The sequence below is a fragment of the Hippopotamus amphibius genome, chromosome 2 (assembly GCF_030028045.1).
Source record: "Hippopotamus amphibius kiboko isolate mHipAmp2 chromosome 2, mHipAmp2.hap2, whole genome shotgun sequence".
Classification (NCBI taxonomy): domain Eukaryota; kingdom Metazoa; phylum Chordata; class Mammalia; order Artiodactyla; family Hippopotamidae; genus Hippopotamus; species Hippopotamus amphibius.
The window spans coordinates 183,775,489-183,791,232 of NC_080187.1; the positions used below are offsets into that span (position 1 = coordinate 183,775,489).

At 41.3% G+C, this 15,744-nt stretch overlaps 2 protein-coding genes across 5 annotated transcripts in view; one reads left to right on the forward strand and one right to left on the reverse strand.

The window, feature by feature from the left end:
- EIF2AK4 (eukaryotic translation initiation factor 2 alpha kinase 4) overlaps positions 1-10,109 on the forward strand; it is a 96,780-nt gene extending 86,671 nt beyond the window's left edge. For all 3 annotated transcript variants that reach the window (XM_057721640.1, XM_057721641.1, XM_057721642.1), the window contains 7 exons: positions 2,472-2,584; positions 5,060-5,118; positions 6,018-6,115; positions 7,368-7,436; positions 7,844-7,888; positions 8,915-9,033; positions 9,880-10,109. In XM_057721640.1, the coding sequence (XP_057577623.1) occupies positions 2,472-2,584; positions 5,060-5,118; positions 6,018-6,115; positions 7,368-7,436; positions 7,844-7,888; positions 8,915-9,033; positions 9,880-9,937 (561 nt within the window). In that variant the 3' untranslated portion in view covers positions 9,938-10,109. The remainder of the gene's footprint in view (positions 1-2,471; positions 2,585-5,059; positions 5,119-6,017; positions 6,116-7,367; positions 7,437-7,843; positions 7,889-8,914; positions 9,034-9,879) is intronic.
- Positions 10,110-10,259: 150 nt separating this feature from the next.
- SRP14 (signal recognition particle 14) lies at positions 10,260-13,520 on the reverse strand. 2 transcript variants are annotated; one of them, XM_057721644.1, is made up of 5 exons: positions 13,434-13,520; positions 13,213-13,285; positions 12,640-12,752; positions 11,407-11,439; positions 10,260-10,941 (listed from the first exon to the last, which is right to left on the reverse strand). In XM_057721644.1, exons 1-5 carry the CDS (start codon positions 13,455-13,457, stop codon positions 10,852-10,854), a joined length of 333 nt encoding a protein of 110 aa, XP_057577627.1. In that variant the 5' UTR covers positions 13,458-13,520; the 3' UTR covers positions 10,260-10,851. The 2 variants fall into 2 exon arrangements, 1 of the variants encoding a protein (XP_057577627.1); XR_009051317.1 differs by having other exon boundaries at positions 11,407-12,752; positions 13,394-13,498.
- Positions 13,521-15,744: the final 2,224 nt, after the last annotated feature.

Sequence of the window (15,744 nt, forward strand, 5' to 3'; positions counted from 1 at the left end):
TGCTGGTTGTTTCCCCAGCCTTAGATAGTTCCCTCTCACCCATGCACAGATCACTTCTCAAAGATGTGAGTGGACTTTTCTGTAGAGCTTCAGAAATCTTTCTTTCTCTGTGTGTAGTCTCTCCTCTTCAGTCCTGTGCCCCACAGTTTCTAGCCATCTTGGCCTTCCTAAACTTCAGTCAGTCTCCCCAGCTGGGCAAGCCTCCTGGCCTCTGTTAAGGTTCCCCCTCCCTGCCCTGCCATCTGCAGACTTCCTTGACACGGTAATCTGGGGTACTTGTAGGCTCACTTTGTTTGTTTCCCTTGTTGTCCAGTGTCTGAAAAACATCATGTATATACTTCGTCTGGTTTTCAAGTTGTTTAAGACAGAAAGGCAGTTCTTATCGTAGTTAATTCTTCATGGGAAGATTTTTAAGTCCCCACTACTAGTCTGCTTGTTAGTCACAAAATCATAAATGACCCTAAGTCCTACCGATCAAGCCCCTTGCAGAGCAGTGATTGCTCCTGTATTATTACCAAGAGATGATCTTCTAGCCTCTGCTGGATAATTCCAGCATTGCAACCCACTGCTATAATGATTAGCAAATTTTAAAAACTTGAATCAGAATCTGCTTTCCCAGATTTACATTCACTGGTCCTAGTTCTGCCCTCTAGAATGGTCAAAATAACAAGTCTAATTCTTTCTCCTTCTCTTCACTACCATTACATAAATTTTAGGAGACCACTGCCATGCGCATCACTTTGTGTCCTCTTTTCTGGTTTAAACATTCCAGTTACTTAAGCCATTCCTCATAATATGTGATTTCCAAATCCTTGACCCTCCTACTTAACCTCTTCTAGACACACTTTGTCAATGTCTGTCCTTAAACGTGATAGTGGAATTCTACAGTGTTCTAGAGTGTTCTAACTAAATGAGAAGGGTCTGTGACCTTCAATCCAGATAATATATTTCTCCTAATGCAGTCTACAAGTGAACTAACTTTAGCAACCATGTGGTTCTTTTGGCTCGTTCTGAATTTATCATCAACTAAAAACCACTGGCCTTTTCATAGTCATCACCATGTCTGACTGGCCTTTTACAATGAGGGCTTAATGACGGGACTTCATATTTATCTCTGTTAAATGTGATCTTGTTCATTTTAGTACATCATTTCAGCCCATCCAGCTCTTTTGACTCTTCTGCCGCTGTTAGTGGTGGGTTAATAGCATCACCTTCGTATTTAAAAAGCAAGACATCACTTCATTCACCCACTTAGCGAGTGCATATTAAGCATTCACAGTGTAAGAGGGATTGAATTTAGGGCCACAACGGATGCAGGGGCATTTAAGCCACATGTCCTGCTCTCAAGGCTCCTATAATCTGGCAGGGAACAGAAGACATTCATGCATGATTAGGAGCTAGAAAATGCTCAGTGCCATGAGAGTCCTACAAGAACAGTCTCTGAGGATTCATCAGCCTGAGATTACTACAGAGGTAGCAGGGAAGTCTTCAGAGTGGAGGTGGGGTTAATGCTGGACCCTCGTGGATGGGGAGGACATCGGTACATGCTAAAAAGCAAAGCAATAGCAACAGTATTGGTAGTTCTTTCAGTAGATTGTCCCAAAGATAGAGGCAGGCCAGCAGAGAACTATTCTGGTATTACCCTGAATAGTCCACTTGGGGTGAAGCAGGATTGTGAAGAAGGGCACTTCAGCAGGAGAGAATGGTTCTAGCTAGATCATGGAGAGCCAAAATGCCCAACCAAGGAACTCGGACTTGATTTAGCAATTAGTGAGGAGCCAGTGTATGTTTTTGGACAGAAGGGGACATCAGAGTATATATGAGAAAAATGAATCTACAGGGATATGTAGCATGGAATGAAGTGAGAGAAAATTAAAGATGGGGTAGCCAAGGGCAGAATGTCAGGCTATCCCAAGCCAAGGCAGGGTGCTAGCCATGGAAGTGAAGATGAAAAGACAGGTACCATAAAGTGGGATGACAGGACTAGAGTTTGGAAAGGAGGGGGAGGAGCTGTAGAAACCTTGGTGACTGACCCAAGAATGTTTAAGGGGAAAAGCATGTGAAAGAATCAAATGAAATAGGAGCTGGTTCATCTTGGCCTTTTCTTTTTTTTAATTCTGTCCTCTATAATAAGCTATTCTGATCTAGACCAGGGTTTCTCAGCAGCCACATTTTGACATTTGAGGCTAGATACTTCTTTGTGGGGCTGCTGTTCTGTGCATTGTAGGCTGTTTAGCAGCATCCCTAGCATCTACCCAGTAGATGCCAGTAGCACCCCCACCCCCACCCCCACCCCAGTTGTCACCACCACAAATGTCTGTAATCATTGCCAGATGTCCTGAGGGGAGGAAAATCACCCCTGGTGAAAAGCCGCCAGCCTAAACTTGTTGACTTAGTAGTCTTACTGTGGTGCTCTTCAGCCTGTTGGCTTCAGAAATGATGGATCTGTTTCATTGTTTTTTTTTTTTAAGGTGAAGTCTTTTGAGAAGGAAAGGCAAACAGAGAAACGTGTGCTGGAGTCTGATCTCGTGGACCATGTTGTGCAGAAACTGAGGACTAAAGTCAGTGATGAGAGGACTATCAGGTAACTTAGTAAACAAAAGCCCAGAAAACCAGCTGCAACTGCCTGTATAGAATTTCCATACATTTATTTTAAAATTCAGTTTGATCCTTTTGAGAAATAAAGATAGGTCAGGATAACTTTTATTGAACTGTTCTGTTACTTCTGAGTAACTCAGCAGTTTAAGTATATGACCCCCATGTAAAACTAGTCATAACTTACTTTCATTTGTCCTTCATAACATGTCAAAGAAAATTGTATCATTTTGAAAAGCCTAAAGAACAAAAATCTATCTGCCATTATCTTATCTGGTCTGTTAATCAGTGAATTTCAGTAGTGTTTTGAAAGATCTAATATTCTGGGACATAATAATGTTCTGGGAAAAGATCTCACATACTCATCATAGGAATGAAAGTTGGTTCAACTCTCTGGGTAGGAATTTAACAAAGTTAAAAGCCTTAAAACTAAAATTAAAAAAAAAAAATTGACGCAGCAATTCCACTTTAGGAATTTATAGTGAAATTATTCCATAGGGCTATGTACAAAGATGTCTTATCAAGGCACTGTTTATAATAGCAGTTCTTAAACTTTTTGGTCTCAGAACCCCTTTATACCCTTAAAAATTATTTGAGGACCCCACAGAGCTTTGTTTATGTGGATTATATCAATAATTTCTATGTTAGAAATTAAAATGTAAACATCTTAAAAATACTTATTTTAAAAAAACAATAATAAACTCATTACATGCAAACCTAAATAACATTTTTTAATGGAAAATAATTATTTTCCAAAACACAATAAATTTAGTAAGAAAGAGTGGCATTGTTCCACCTTTTTGCAGATATTGTTAATGCACTGTTTTACATTTTTGTAATCTCTGATGCTTTAGTAGAAGAAACTATATCTTATCTGTTTCTGCATTCAGTCTGTTGTGATCTCAAATGTCATGTAGTCTCTGGAAGATTCCATTACACATTAATGAGAGGATAAGAATAAAAAGGATACTTAACATTTTAGGATTATTGTGAAAATAGTTTTGACGTTGCAGATACCCTGTGAAAGGATCTCAGGGACCGCCAGGGGTCTCTGGACCACACTTTGAGAATCTCACTTATGATATCACAGTATTCATTGATAGAAGATTGTTCAAATTACAGTAAATACAGGGCAATATTGTGCAGCCTTTAAAAATTATTATTCTAGTAAAGCTGAGTTTATTACAAAGAAGGATGTCCACAAATAAGGTGTATGGTATGATCCCATTTTTGTTTCAACCAAAATATATAGCCCATACATAGAAAAATGTCTGGAATGATGGACCAAAATTTTAATTATAGTTATTTCTGGTTAGTAGGATCAAGGGCTCTTAATTTCCCTTAAGCTTTTGTATCTATTTGTAACTCTTGTATTTATGCTCATAATCAGAAAATACAGTACTCTACTTTTTTTGGCTCGTATCAGTGATTCTCAACCAGCAGCAGTTTTGCCCTCCAGGGGACATTTGGCAAGGTCTGCAGATATTTTGGGTTGTTAAAACGAGAGGCGCTACTGGTAGCTAGTACAGACCAGGGATGCCGTTAAACATCCTGTAGCGCAGAGGACTGCTCCCCCCACCCCAGCAAAGAATCATCTGGCCCAAGATGTCAATAGTGCCAGGACTGAGAAATCCCGGCTTATATGAGATAAATGTTCTTGCTTGTTTCTCCTCCCCGGCCCCCGGCCCTGCTTATCGGCACCTAGCCTGAATACATTCACCACTAGGCTTTTTCTAAGGGAATATAGTGTTCTCGAAGTCACAAGGTATTAGGATTAAGAATCCAAATCAAAGGCAGAGGTTTAGAAGAAAAAACAAAAAACAGTCAACTAATTAATAGTGACTATTAATAATAATACAGGCAAACATTATTAAGACACTGAACAGACCAGACAGGATTTAGTTTTAGCAGAGAAAGGTTTAAAATCTCTCCTCCATGTGAATGGTTATTTCCCTGTTTTCCCAAGACAGAGTGCTATTATGTCTCAAAGGCTATAAATTAATTCAGTCTTTGCAAGAACATCCATTCACAGCTTTTGAAAGAATCTCATTTACTAAATGTTCTCCTGTGGGTGATCACCAAGGTTGCTGCCATAATGAAGGTGGGGCATTGCTAATGTTTCCTTGTATTGTGAGGGGAGCAGAAAGAACGCCTATTATATTTCATTGAAATTAGCTTCTTATGTTGAGCCGTATTTCAAACCCAGCTGAATAAATCAGAACGTTGTCTCTAGAATGTTAATTTGAAGTGACATCCTTTATAATTTTTATTTGCTCTTAACCAAAAGCATAAATCAAGTGCAGATTTTTCTGTTTTTGTTTTTCCTCCACTAATAACCAATATTATTAAATATTTGTATATTTAATAGAAAAAAAGCCTCCAAGTATAGCTCACTGTAAATTATCTGTGTTGCTTTTGTCTTATTGACTGTTTATTCTAATTGTTTTTGTTTGCTTGTTTTTAGAGAAGCTTCCGATAATCTTGCAGTACAAAATCTGAAGGGGTCATTTTCTAATGCTTCAGGTATAATTACTAATTGTAATCTAAACATAATAATGCTTGTGTGTGTGTTATGTGTCTGCTCTAAATTTATGACTGTGGCTAACTCACTGCATCAGAAATATACTCTTAAAGTAACATATATACAATTAGTTACACCAAATGGAATTTACCTCTTTGAAACCCACATTCTAGAAAATGATAAAATCACGGGGAGTTTGGTGGACTCTTTTGGTCCTAATATATCTCTGTCTTACCGTCCTGTTTTTACATGTGGCTTAATCTTCCTTCAGTTCAGTTTATTATATAGATAAAATGTGGATAAATTTTCCCCATATAGAAGACTGAAGAAAAGTATTTTGAAATGCCTTGGAGAAAAGACACTATATACATTTGTTTTAATGAAAGCCAAGAGGGAACAGTGGTGATAGTTACACCTTTAGCTTCACCACGTCTGTCAACCCGACATGCAATGTCCCAGTGAAGTCCACAAGAAGACATACTTGGCTTTTAACAGAATTGGGTCTTCTGGGTTCATTTCTGTTAGCAGATTTTGTGCCACCATCAGATTTCAAATACTTCGAGGAATTTAAAGAAGTATTAGAGCTTGGGAAATACTGCTTTTTTTTTTCCTTAGGTTCACGAGGTTTTTGATGCATACTGCCTCCCTGTGCCTTTGTCACCTCCCACCTGAGAAATCTGGTGATCTTGACAGACGCGTCAAAACTGCTGGGGGTGTGGGGTTCTGGGCTCCTTCTGGTCGAGTGCAGGCAGTTGCAGAGACAGAACACAAGGCTCAGACATAATCCAGTCCATAGAGTCCCCTCGCCCAACGTGGATTCTAATCATCTCTGCCATCTCTGTGGTGTGTTACAGAAAGTGGGACCAGATAAGGCCATAACTGCTCAAACTCTCTGTTTCAGGTTTGTTTGAAATCCATGGAGCAACGGTTGTTCCCATTGTGAGTGTGGTAGCCCCAGAGAAGCTGTCAGCCAGCACTAGGAGGCGGTATGAAACTCAGGTATATGGTCAGAGTATCCTCGGCTTTCTAATCTGAGCTACAGAGGAGGAAGAAAATAGGAAAGGAAAAGAAGAAAGTTTCCTGGAAATGTTTTCCTTCCCACTTCCTGAACATGGTGACTTCTGAAAATTTCATCAACACAAAGCCTCTCTGGTGCCAGGATTCTGCCGCATTTGTCCTCCAAAGAGGCGTCCGTGTATACTGTGGGCACCCAGAAGCAGCTGTTGTCAGGATGACTGGATCCAAACAAGAACTTTCTGACCCAGCTCTAATAGCAGATGGGGTTTGTTTGGTTTGGTTGTAAATAACAAAGCAGAAGAGATCTACCACAAGACGTGGGGCAGGTTTCTCAATGCATACATGTTTTTGGTATCTGCTATTTGCCTGATTCTGTGCTAGTGCCAGGAAAAACATGTGACATGGCCCCAGTCCTTGAAGAGTTTATAACCTTAGAAGCATATGCATTATATAGTTGGAGAAGAGAGGAAATCAGTAATAGGATGCTGAATTAAGTATACTGAATGAGTGTTAGAGTGCACTACAGACAGGGGGGAGACAAAAATCAGTGTTTGCATGGATGACCAAGAAAGGCTTCCAGGAGGTGATCCCTGAAGGATTTAAACAGGCAGCGAGGGAAGATGAGGGTGTTGCAAATGGGAGAGACAGTAGGAAGGGAGGTACAGACAAGGCTATGAGCACAGTCGGGACACTGGCCTCATTTGGGAAGAGGTTATAAGAGAGCAGTCATTATTTAGGAATGTAATTAGATTGAAATGCAAAAGACCTAGTTACCTCATTTTATTAGCTTTCCTGGCTGTTTCTCAGGATGTTGGGTAGAAACTCATTTTTCGTATCTTTCTACCATAGTTCAGTTCCATGTTTTCATTGCTGTCACCATCCCCTTTTTTAAATTTAGCTTAATTCTAAAATCTCCCTGCTTCTACATGCACTGTTTTACTCTACTGAGATTTTATTAGGTGTCATTTCAAAGTTATAAAGAAATGAGCAACTAGGTGGATTAGTAAACAAATAATCAAGATAGGCTATAAAATTTCATTTCCCCTGAGATCATAATAGGCTAGATACTCATCTTAACAAGGTGGATTAAGAGTAAGCCCTTACATAATATCTGGGATCCCTTGTAGGCTTTGGTTTGTCATCTTTGATTATTTCCTAGAATAAGAAGTGAAATGGCAAGAAAGATGGCTTGGTTTGACAGGTTCTGAATTCTAACATGCTTTCTTCTTGTTAGGTACAAACCCGACTTCAGACCTCCCTTGCTAACTTCCATCAGAAAAGCAGTGAAATTGAAATTTTGGCTGTAAGTCACTTTCTTTAACTCTTTGAGGGTGGCTTTTGTCCATACTGTCAAAGTAGTTTCCTCAGAGGTCAGGGCTTTTTTGCTCAGTGTTAGTAGCATTGGGATGCAGGCCCGTTTCTCCTCGTTTCTTCCTCTGAAAGATTGCGGGGAGGGAGACTGAAAATGAAAATCATCATTTTCCTAAATGTTTCAGGCCTTTGCAGGTAAGAGTATCAAACCTTTGGGGTGCGGTGTGTGGGGCCTGGGCGTATTAGTTCACCAGTGCTGAGATCGCATCACTGCCCAGTTCAGTAAGCAGCACGGTAGCATCCCATTCGTGTTGCTCCATCCAAAGTGACACCATAGTCACAAGTCAGTATGTGCTACCTAGGTTCCCTGACATGATGTGCATTTTTGTGTACCAACAGGTGGATCTACCCAAAGAAACAATCTTACAGTTTTTGTCATTAGAGGTAAGCAAGATGAACTCTTCCGCATTATGGCTTTTAAAATCCCAAAGCTTTGCTATTGACTTGCCAAAAGAAAGTTGAAAATGGCATTATTTTCTTAGTGATATTAGGTATTTTCTGGCAGTCCCAGGAATTTGGTAACATTGTTCCTTTTATGTGACGTATGTATTACTAAATCAAATTTTGAGAGAATCACACTTTTCTAGTGACTTTCTTTTAAATTTCAGAGATGATTTTAACGAACACCTAGTGCTTTTACTGTGTGTTGGGCTCTCGCAGGCCTTGTTCTGAGCACTTTGCCAATATTAACTCATTTAATCATAACAACCCCAAGGGATACATACTGTTACCTTTTTACAGATCCCCATTTTACAGATAAATGGAATCATTTTATATTTTATGGAGAACAGAAACAGAGAGTTTAAATATCTTACTCAAAGTCACCCAACTAGAAAGTTGCAGAGCCAGGATTTGAACCTAGGCAGACTAGTGGAGTCTGTGTTCTTACCCACTATACTATGCTGCTTCAACAAACCTTCATTCCAACTAGGGAAGCTTATTTGCAGAACTAGAACTATATGGAAGATCTTTTTGTAAAAATTAAATTTAGGTCCTTTTTTATATGCTTTTTTTTTTTAAAACAGGTACATACCCTTATTATAGAATAGCCTAACTGAACTTTAAAAAATTTTAATACTTACCTTTGCTATAGGCATGTTTAACTATAAGAATAACTAGAGGTGATTGTTGCATCATACCAAAGAATACTTTTGTCTATCCAATGTTTAGTCACAGATTAAGTTAGATGAAGCACTGTCAGTCAGGATCTAGTAAGCTGGTCTTGTAAAGAAACTCGATGCTTCTAAGGAAGAACCCTAGCAGTCTCCCCATTAGTTCTCTCTCCCTGTAACTGATCTCTTCAGTATACTTAAAGGGGGGAGTGGCACTGACATTTCATCAGTGACCCAGAAAAAGGCAGTTTTAATAAACCCTAGTATCTGTTAGTAAGTCTTATCTATTTTTTCCTAGTGGGATGCTGATGAACAGGCATTTAACACAACTGTGAAGCAGCTGCTGTCACGCCTGCCAAAGCAAAGATACCTCAAATTAGTCTGTGATGAAATTTATAACATCAAAGTAGAAAAAAAGTAAGTTATCACTAAGGCTCTGCAGGTTTCAACATGGGTTAAAACTCGAGGGGTTTTTTTGTTTGTTTTGTGGGGGTGGAGGGGTCCTAAAGAGGGTTTTTTTTTTCCCTTCAGATCTTTATTGGAATATAATTGCTTTACACTGTTGTGCCAGTTTCCACTGTATAACAAAGTGAATCAGCTGTATTTATACATATATCCCCATATGCCCTCCCTCTTGAGCCTCCCTCCCACCCTTCCTATCCCACCCCTCTAGGTCATCACCCATCATCGAGTTGATCTCCCTGTGTTATGCAGCAGCTTCCCACTAGCTATCTATTTTACATTTGGTAGTGTATGTATGTCAATGCTACTCTCTCACTTCCTCCCAGCTTCCCCTCCCCACCATGTCCTCAAGTCCATGCTTTATGTCTGCATCTTTATTCCTGCCCTGCCACTAGGTTCATCAGTACCGTTTTTTTAGATTCTATATATATGCATTAGCACAGTGTATTTTTCTCTTTCTGACTTACTTCACTCTGTATGACAGACTCTAGGTCCATCCACCTCACTACAAATAATTTTGTTCCCAAAGAGGGGTTTTAAAGTGACAAATATTTTGTTGTCTTGTTGAGGTTAGATGGCTAATAAGTTGCTATGTTAGAACTGCAATTGGTAACCAGTAAACATTCCTCAGGACTGTGAATCATAGTCATGATCTTGTCGATGATAACAAAACACAGTGGTCCCAGCAGCAGCTATCCCAATTACAATTGTTAATCATCCATGTAGCTCCTAGAAACATTTAAATGAATGAAAACAAGTGCAAATACTTTGGTTTATCCTGTCTTCTCCCTTCTTTTGCAGGGTGTCTGTGCTATTCCTGTATAGCTACAGAGATGACTACTACAGAATCTTATTTTAATCCTAAGAACGATCATTGCATTGTTCAGACAGGAGCTTATACTATAAAATGTTGTACATTCATTGTAATTTTAAATTAGCTTTACAGTCTAAGAAGCCATCCTACAAAGTTGAGCTTTGTAGGTTTTTCTTGTGTAATATATTATCAATTTATCTTTTGAATATAATAAATGTTTTCATACATCTGTTGCTTTTTAATTGCAAATCTATTAGCACTAAAGGTTTTGTGGTGCTAGAAGACAAAAAAACACCTTGTTCTTAGCCCTACATACTAAGCACATGAAAATGTCCAAGGTAAAGGATTTAGATAAAGAAATCAAATATCATCATTAACTTGGAATCTTTATTCTTGATTTTGTAATGATCTTATCCTCAGTTTGGTTAAGCAAACTCTCATTTGGCTACAAGAACTCGTTCAAATTTGCTAAAGGAACTATGATGATAAAATTATACAGCCAGTTGGGAAAAATACCCATGAAATAACTTTTTATAAAATTGTCAGGTTTCAATTCTAGTAACCTGTAAGACAGGGCCGAAAGCCTATCATTCCAGAATGAGGAGCTATTGCCAGAAACTTTTTACGGGGTAGGAAAAGGAATAAAAGATGGTCAGTGCTGATAAATACAGGTTTAATGATACAGTGCTCTTCACAGATGGCTACAGAGACTATAAACTATTATCCAGGAATATACAACCATACAACACAGACCGCTTAGCCAGATCTAAAACAAACTGGCGTCTTATAACTACCCTGTAAACACTGCAGCCCTTCTTCCATCCAAAAATGACCCTAATCTCACATGAAAACAGTTATTGTAGGGAAATCAGAAACCCAGCCTTGTGGCCAAAAGTAAAAACCAAAGGAAAAATAGCAATTCAGTGGTTAGTTGGTGAAAGCGAGAAATCTGGTGCCCTTCACTGCGCTGCTTTGCTCTTCTTACTCTTGCTCTTTTTGTCCCTCTTCTTCAGGCCATCCATGTTAGCTCTCAGTAGGTTTGAATAAGCCTAAAAGACACAGAGCGTGACCTTAGTGGGAAGACTTGCAAACTGGTGGAGCACCTGCCCTACTTCCATAACGGATTCAGGGTAGCCAAAATCAGAAAGCCTATCTGATAAAGCATATAATACCATGTATCCTAAGGAAAATGGTGTAAGGAAAATACCCTCACATTACAGCAGCTTCTGCAACACCCACTAGTGAGTTGAACATTTTTAACTTTAAGCAAAAGTGGAAAACTACAGGCAACTTCTCAGCTATACTACATGTAGAGCATATCTGAAGCCTAAGACAACAAAAGCTGGCTAAAAAAGACAATGTTGAAAGTAAAATTCATAGCCTGGCAGCTTTTACTTGTAAACTACTGGTAAAACATCACAAGAGAGCAGTGAACCTAAATAGCAATCTTAACCCCATGTTAAATATTATGACTCTTGCCGTGAGAAATGGGACAGAGAACACCAGAAACTCACCATTTGAAACTTATTCACTTCCTTGGAGCTCACCTGGAAAAGAAGGGGGAAAAGGTCACCCATTATCCACACAGGAATCATGGGCCTCACCCAATAACTCAAAAGCCTCATGAAAACAAATCCTAGTCTTTAAAAATATTTCTTCCCAATTGCAGGGATCATAATACACTAAAAGCTATTTTTCTACTCCACTTTCCTCTGCCTGAGGGACAAGCACAGTAGCTCTGCACTTTGAGAATTGTACCAAAACAGGAAAGAAGCAGAAGTGGGCTCCGTAACAAGCTATGCTTCTCGCCTCTGTTGAAATCTCTTACACATGGCACTGACTTTTTCTAAGGGTTCTGAGAGATGTCAAAGGACTTAGTATTAGCTTTTATGCAAGATACATTTAAATTACTCCCACCTCATCTTATTTAAACCTACCATTAATTCAGGCCCATTTAAGCAAAATGCAAGCTACACAACGAGAAATTTTACCTCTGAAGATTCCTTAGTTTTCTGTATTTCATGACACCCAACTTTATTTTTAAAAGCCACGTAAATTTGCTTTACTGTAATAAAAGTCTTCTTAAGATAACTGGTAATGAGAGACTTATCAACTAATTATGGCCTACATTCTCATGAATATCCTATGCTGATGTGATTAGAGGGCAGTCTGGTTCTGCCCCAGCAGAATAAAGAAGTTTTCGTTTGGAATCCAAGGAGTCTCTTGCTTTGTGGCATTCACCCTCCACTTTGAAAGGGAACACTAGGACCCTTGACTAAATTATACACTCTCAAATACAAAGCCTAATGTAATAGGTGTTTGGTACATGAACCACAAAGATAAAAGAATAATCAGCTTAGAAGTAAAAGCATCTAAAAAAAAAAAAGAAGAAGAAGTAAAAGCATCTGATACCAAGAAACTTCACTGAAGGCCCAGCACAGTAAGGGAATAAGGAATCAAACATGCCAACTGCTTCTTACAGTGCTACTCTTGAGTAAGGACCAATATGTTAATTTTATTTCTAAGAAGTGTTTGACTCCTACCTTCTTCATGTTAATTTTGCTCTTGGGTTTTCTATTACTAAGGAAATAAAAGAAGACCCTGATCCCAAAACCTAGGGGAGCTACACACTAGGCTTCATTTAAGAACTAAAACCTAAAAACAAAACCTGGTTCAGATATACCCCAACCTCAGTTAAGTTCAAGTATTAAAGCTCCAAAATTAGGAGTATTAGGAATCCAACTCACCACAGTGCTGATCTTCTTCTTCCCATCAGTAGCTCTTAACAGACACTTGTTGTCTGAGGGCTCAAAGCCCTCCACAGGACCTTTCCTTGGAATGGGTTTAGTTCGACCATCATCTGCATGACAAATACATCCTGGTGAACACAATCAGATGCGGATGACAGACAGACAAAAAGCTATTAAGTAGGGGAAGGGATACAAAGAGAATACCTAATCCACCTCCACTGATCTAGGTCTGTTAACCACATTATCTGTTATCACAGACGGCCTGGCCACACCTAGGGAATCTACTTGCCACTTCCAGGATGAGAACACTTGTCATTTCAAAGCAGATTAAAACCTCACTATCACGGCGCAGTTTAGGATCCTTGACAAAAAGAAGAGCCCTGACATGCTTGGGGCCAACTGGAACCGGAACCGATTTAGGTGTTTAGGTGCTGGGGTCCCCTCGAGCCAGGAAAAGGTTGAGGAAGGTAGGGGTAGGCGGGGATGCGCGGCAGACTCTGGGCCCCCGGGGCGCGGCACCGCTCGGCCTCCCAGCTCCCTTCCGGCCTTGCTGCGTCCACAGCTGCTTACACTTCTTCAGGGTGATGAACACGCTGCCCGACAACCGGCACTTCTGGAAGAGCCTGGTCAGCTCCGTCAGGAACTGGAACACAACAAGCCCGGCCCCGTTAGGCAACTCTAAACCCCCTTCCCGCCTCGTCAAGTCCCAGTCCCTCCCGCAGAAGGAGACAGAGGTCCCGAGCTAACCCACCAACAGTATCGGTCCCTCAGCCGGCCCGCTCTGGCTATACCTGCTCACTCTCCAGCAGCACCATCCTGGCGCTGCCGGCTCCGCTTCGTCAGCATAACCCCCAACAAGTCGGAACCGGAAGTTTCACCGGGGCTGGGCGGGACTTCCGCCGTTAGGTTTCAGCTCTCTTCCACCCAATCCCTGCTTCCGCCCTCTACCCGCCCGCCCCGCCCCGCCCCGCCCCGCCCCGCCCCGCCCCGCCCGCACCTGCGCTCTGAGTCGCCCCCCTCCCCCCCAGCTCCAACGACCCTGAGGGTTCTTAGGCTGTGCGGGCCTTCACAGACACGCAATCCTCTCACCCAAGCAGAGGGAGCGAGTGAGAGCGCAAAGGGATTTGATCTAAGCCTATAGTTGTGTATATTCAGCTGTACCGTTGTTCGGTGCTTCAATTTCCTCAACGTATAATAGTACCCACTGTGTGGTTGTGAAGAGTAAATGAGCGTGTATTAAACATCTACAAGAGTGCCTGGCACAGGGAGGGTGCGCAAGAACGGTGGCTGTTGTTTTCATTACATTATAATTCCCTAGGTGGTCATCCGCACTATCCCTCTTCTCGGACCAAGCTGGGTGGCCCCGGCTCTAGCAAGAGGGCCTGGAGTCAGGTCTGAGTTTCACCTCTGGGTTCAGTCAGGAGACCTGCGGTCTAGGCCCTGATCTACCAGTAGCCAGCTTGAACCTTAGGCCTTGGAAAAGTCAAGCATGAAATCATGCTTCACTGCGGGTCTCTTAGCCTGTGCCAGGCACTGTTGTAGGAGTTGGGGCTACAGCAGGGTGCAAGACAAGTTCCTGGTTTCCTGAAACTTGCGTTAAAGGAGTAGTGAGGAAATAAACAGTAAACAAGGAAGTACAACTTCAGATAAAGAGTGCTGTGGAGACAGCTGAACAGGGTGATATCACTGAGAGTGACAAGGGGGCTACTTTAGGTTGGGGGTCAGGGATATCCTTCTAAAGAGGAGAACTTTGAGCTGAAAGCTAAAGGGAACAGCCATTCAAAAATCTGGGGACAGAGTGTTTCAGACACAGGGAATTGTTGTGGTCCGAGTGTGTGTTGGAAACAAATTTCCAGATTCAAGGCAGAATGCAGGGAAGATAGAGTTTATTAGAGAGAAGGGTCGCTGCAAGAACAAGCGGTCTGACTTCCTGGTAGCCAGGGAAAGTCGACCCTGAGCATGGGTTGCTGGCCTGTTTTTATAGCCAGGGAACCTGTGGTTATCTGCTGACTGGGCAGCGCATGTATACTTTTAGTGTGCTGAGCGGCAGAAACATGGGGCAAATATCTTTCCTTATATGGGATGGGCAAGGAACATGGCATGCTGCTTGGAAAGGTTTTGGGACATTGCAATTGTTGCACTGTACAGAGTGTTAGGAGTCCTGTAGCTCTTTGTTCTGGCAATATTGGCCCTTTGAGTTTATCTTGTTCTTTGTCCTTGCAGCACTGCACAGGGATGGCTAGAACAAGTGCCTGGAAGGGGAAACAACTTGCCCCCTGTCCACAAGACTTGGAGGGTGGGGGTGGAGCCAGCATGTGGAAGGAGGGGTGAAGGAGTATGGAGAGCTCAGAGAGGTAGCTGCTGACTAGCTCATTTAGGGCCTATGGCCATGGTAAATTTGGACTTTGTTCCAAATACAAAGAAAAGCTTCTTGGTAAGGAAGTTTTAAACAGAACAGTGGTAATCCAATTGACATTTTTTAAAGATCCTCAGTCTGTGGTGTAGATAAGGCACTGTAGAAGCAAGGCAGGAACTGGGGAGACCAATTGGAGGGTTGTATCAGCTTCCTATTGCTGCTGTAACAAATCTGCACAAACAGTGGCTTAAAACAACATGAATTTATTCTTTTACAGGTCTTTAGGTCAGAAGTCTAAAATCAATGTGTCTGCAGGGCTGCATTCCATCTGGAAGCTTCAGGGGGAAAATCTGTTTCCTTGCCCTTCCAGAAGCCACCTGCATTCCTTGGCTCATGGCCCCTTCCTCACATCATTACCACCTCTTGCTTCCATTGTCACATCTCCTACTCCTGACTTGGATCCTCCTGCTTCCCGTTTATAAGGATCTTGTGGTTATATTGGACCTTCCTGGATAATCCAGGATGATCTCCCCATCTCAAGATCCTTAATTTAATCACAAAGTCATTTAAACATGTAAGGTAACATATTCACAGGTTCCAGGTATTGGGACATAGATATCTTGGGGAAGGGATGGGGCTTCCACAGAGGTTATTGTGAAAGTCCAGGTGCTAGCAACATCTGCAATCAGATTAGTGTATACGTTGAAGGTAGAGTCAACAAGACTCTTACTCAATTGGCTGTGGCC

Coding starts and splice junctions, on each gene's coding strand:
- SRP14 (XM_057721644.1), bottom strand. CDS start 13,457: ATGGTGCTGCTGGAGAGTGAGCAG. Junction 12,753..13,212: donor GTTCATCACCCTGAAGAAGT/GTAAGCAGCTGT, acceptor TTTGTCATGCAG/ATGATGGTCGAACTAAACCC. Junction 10,942..11,406: donor AAGTGAATAAGTTTCAAATG/GTGAGTTTCTGG, acceptor TGTGTCTTTTAG/GCTTATTCAAACCTACTGAG.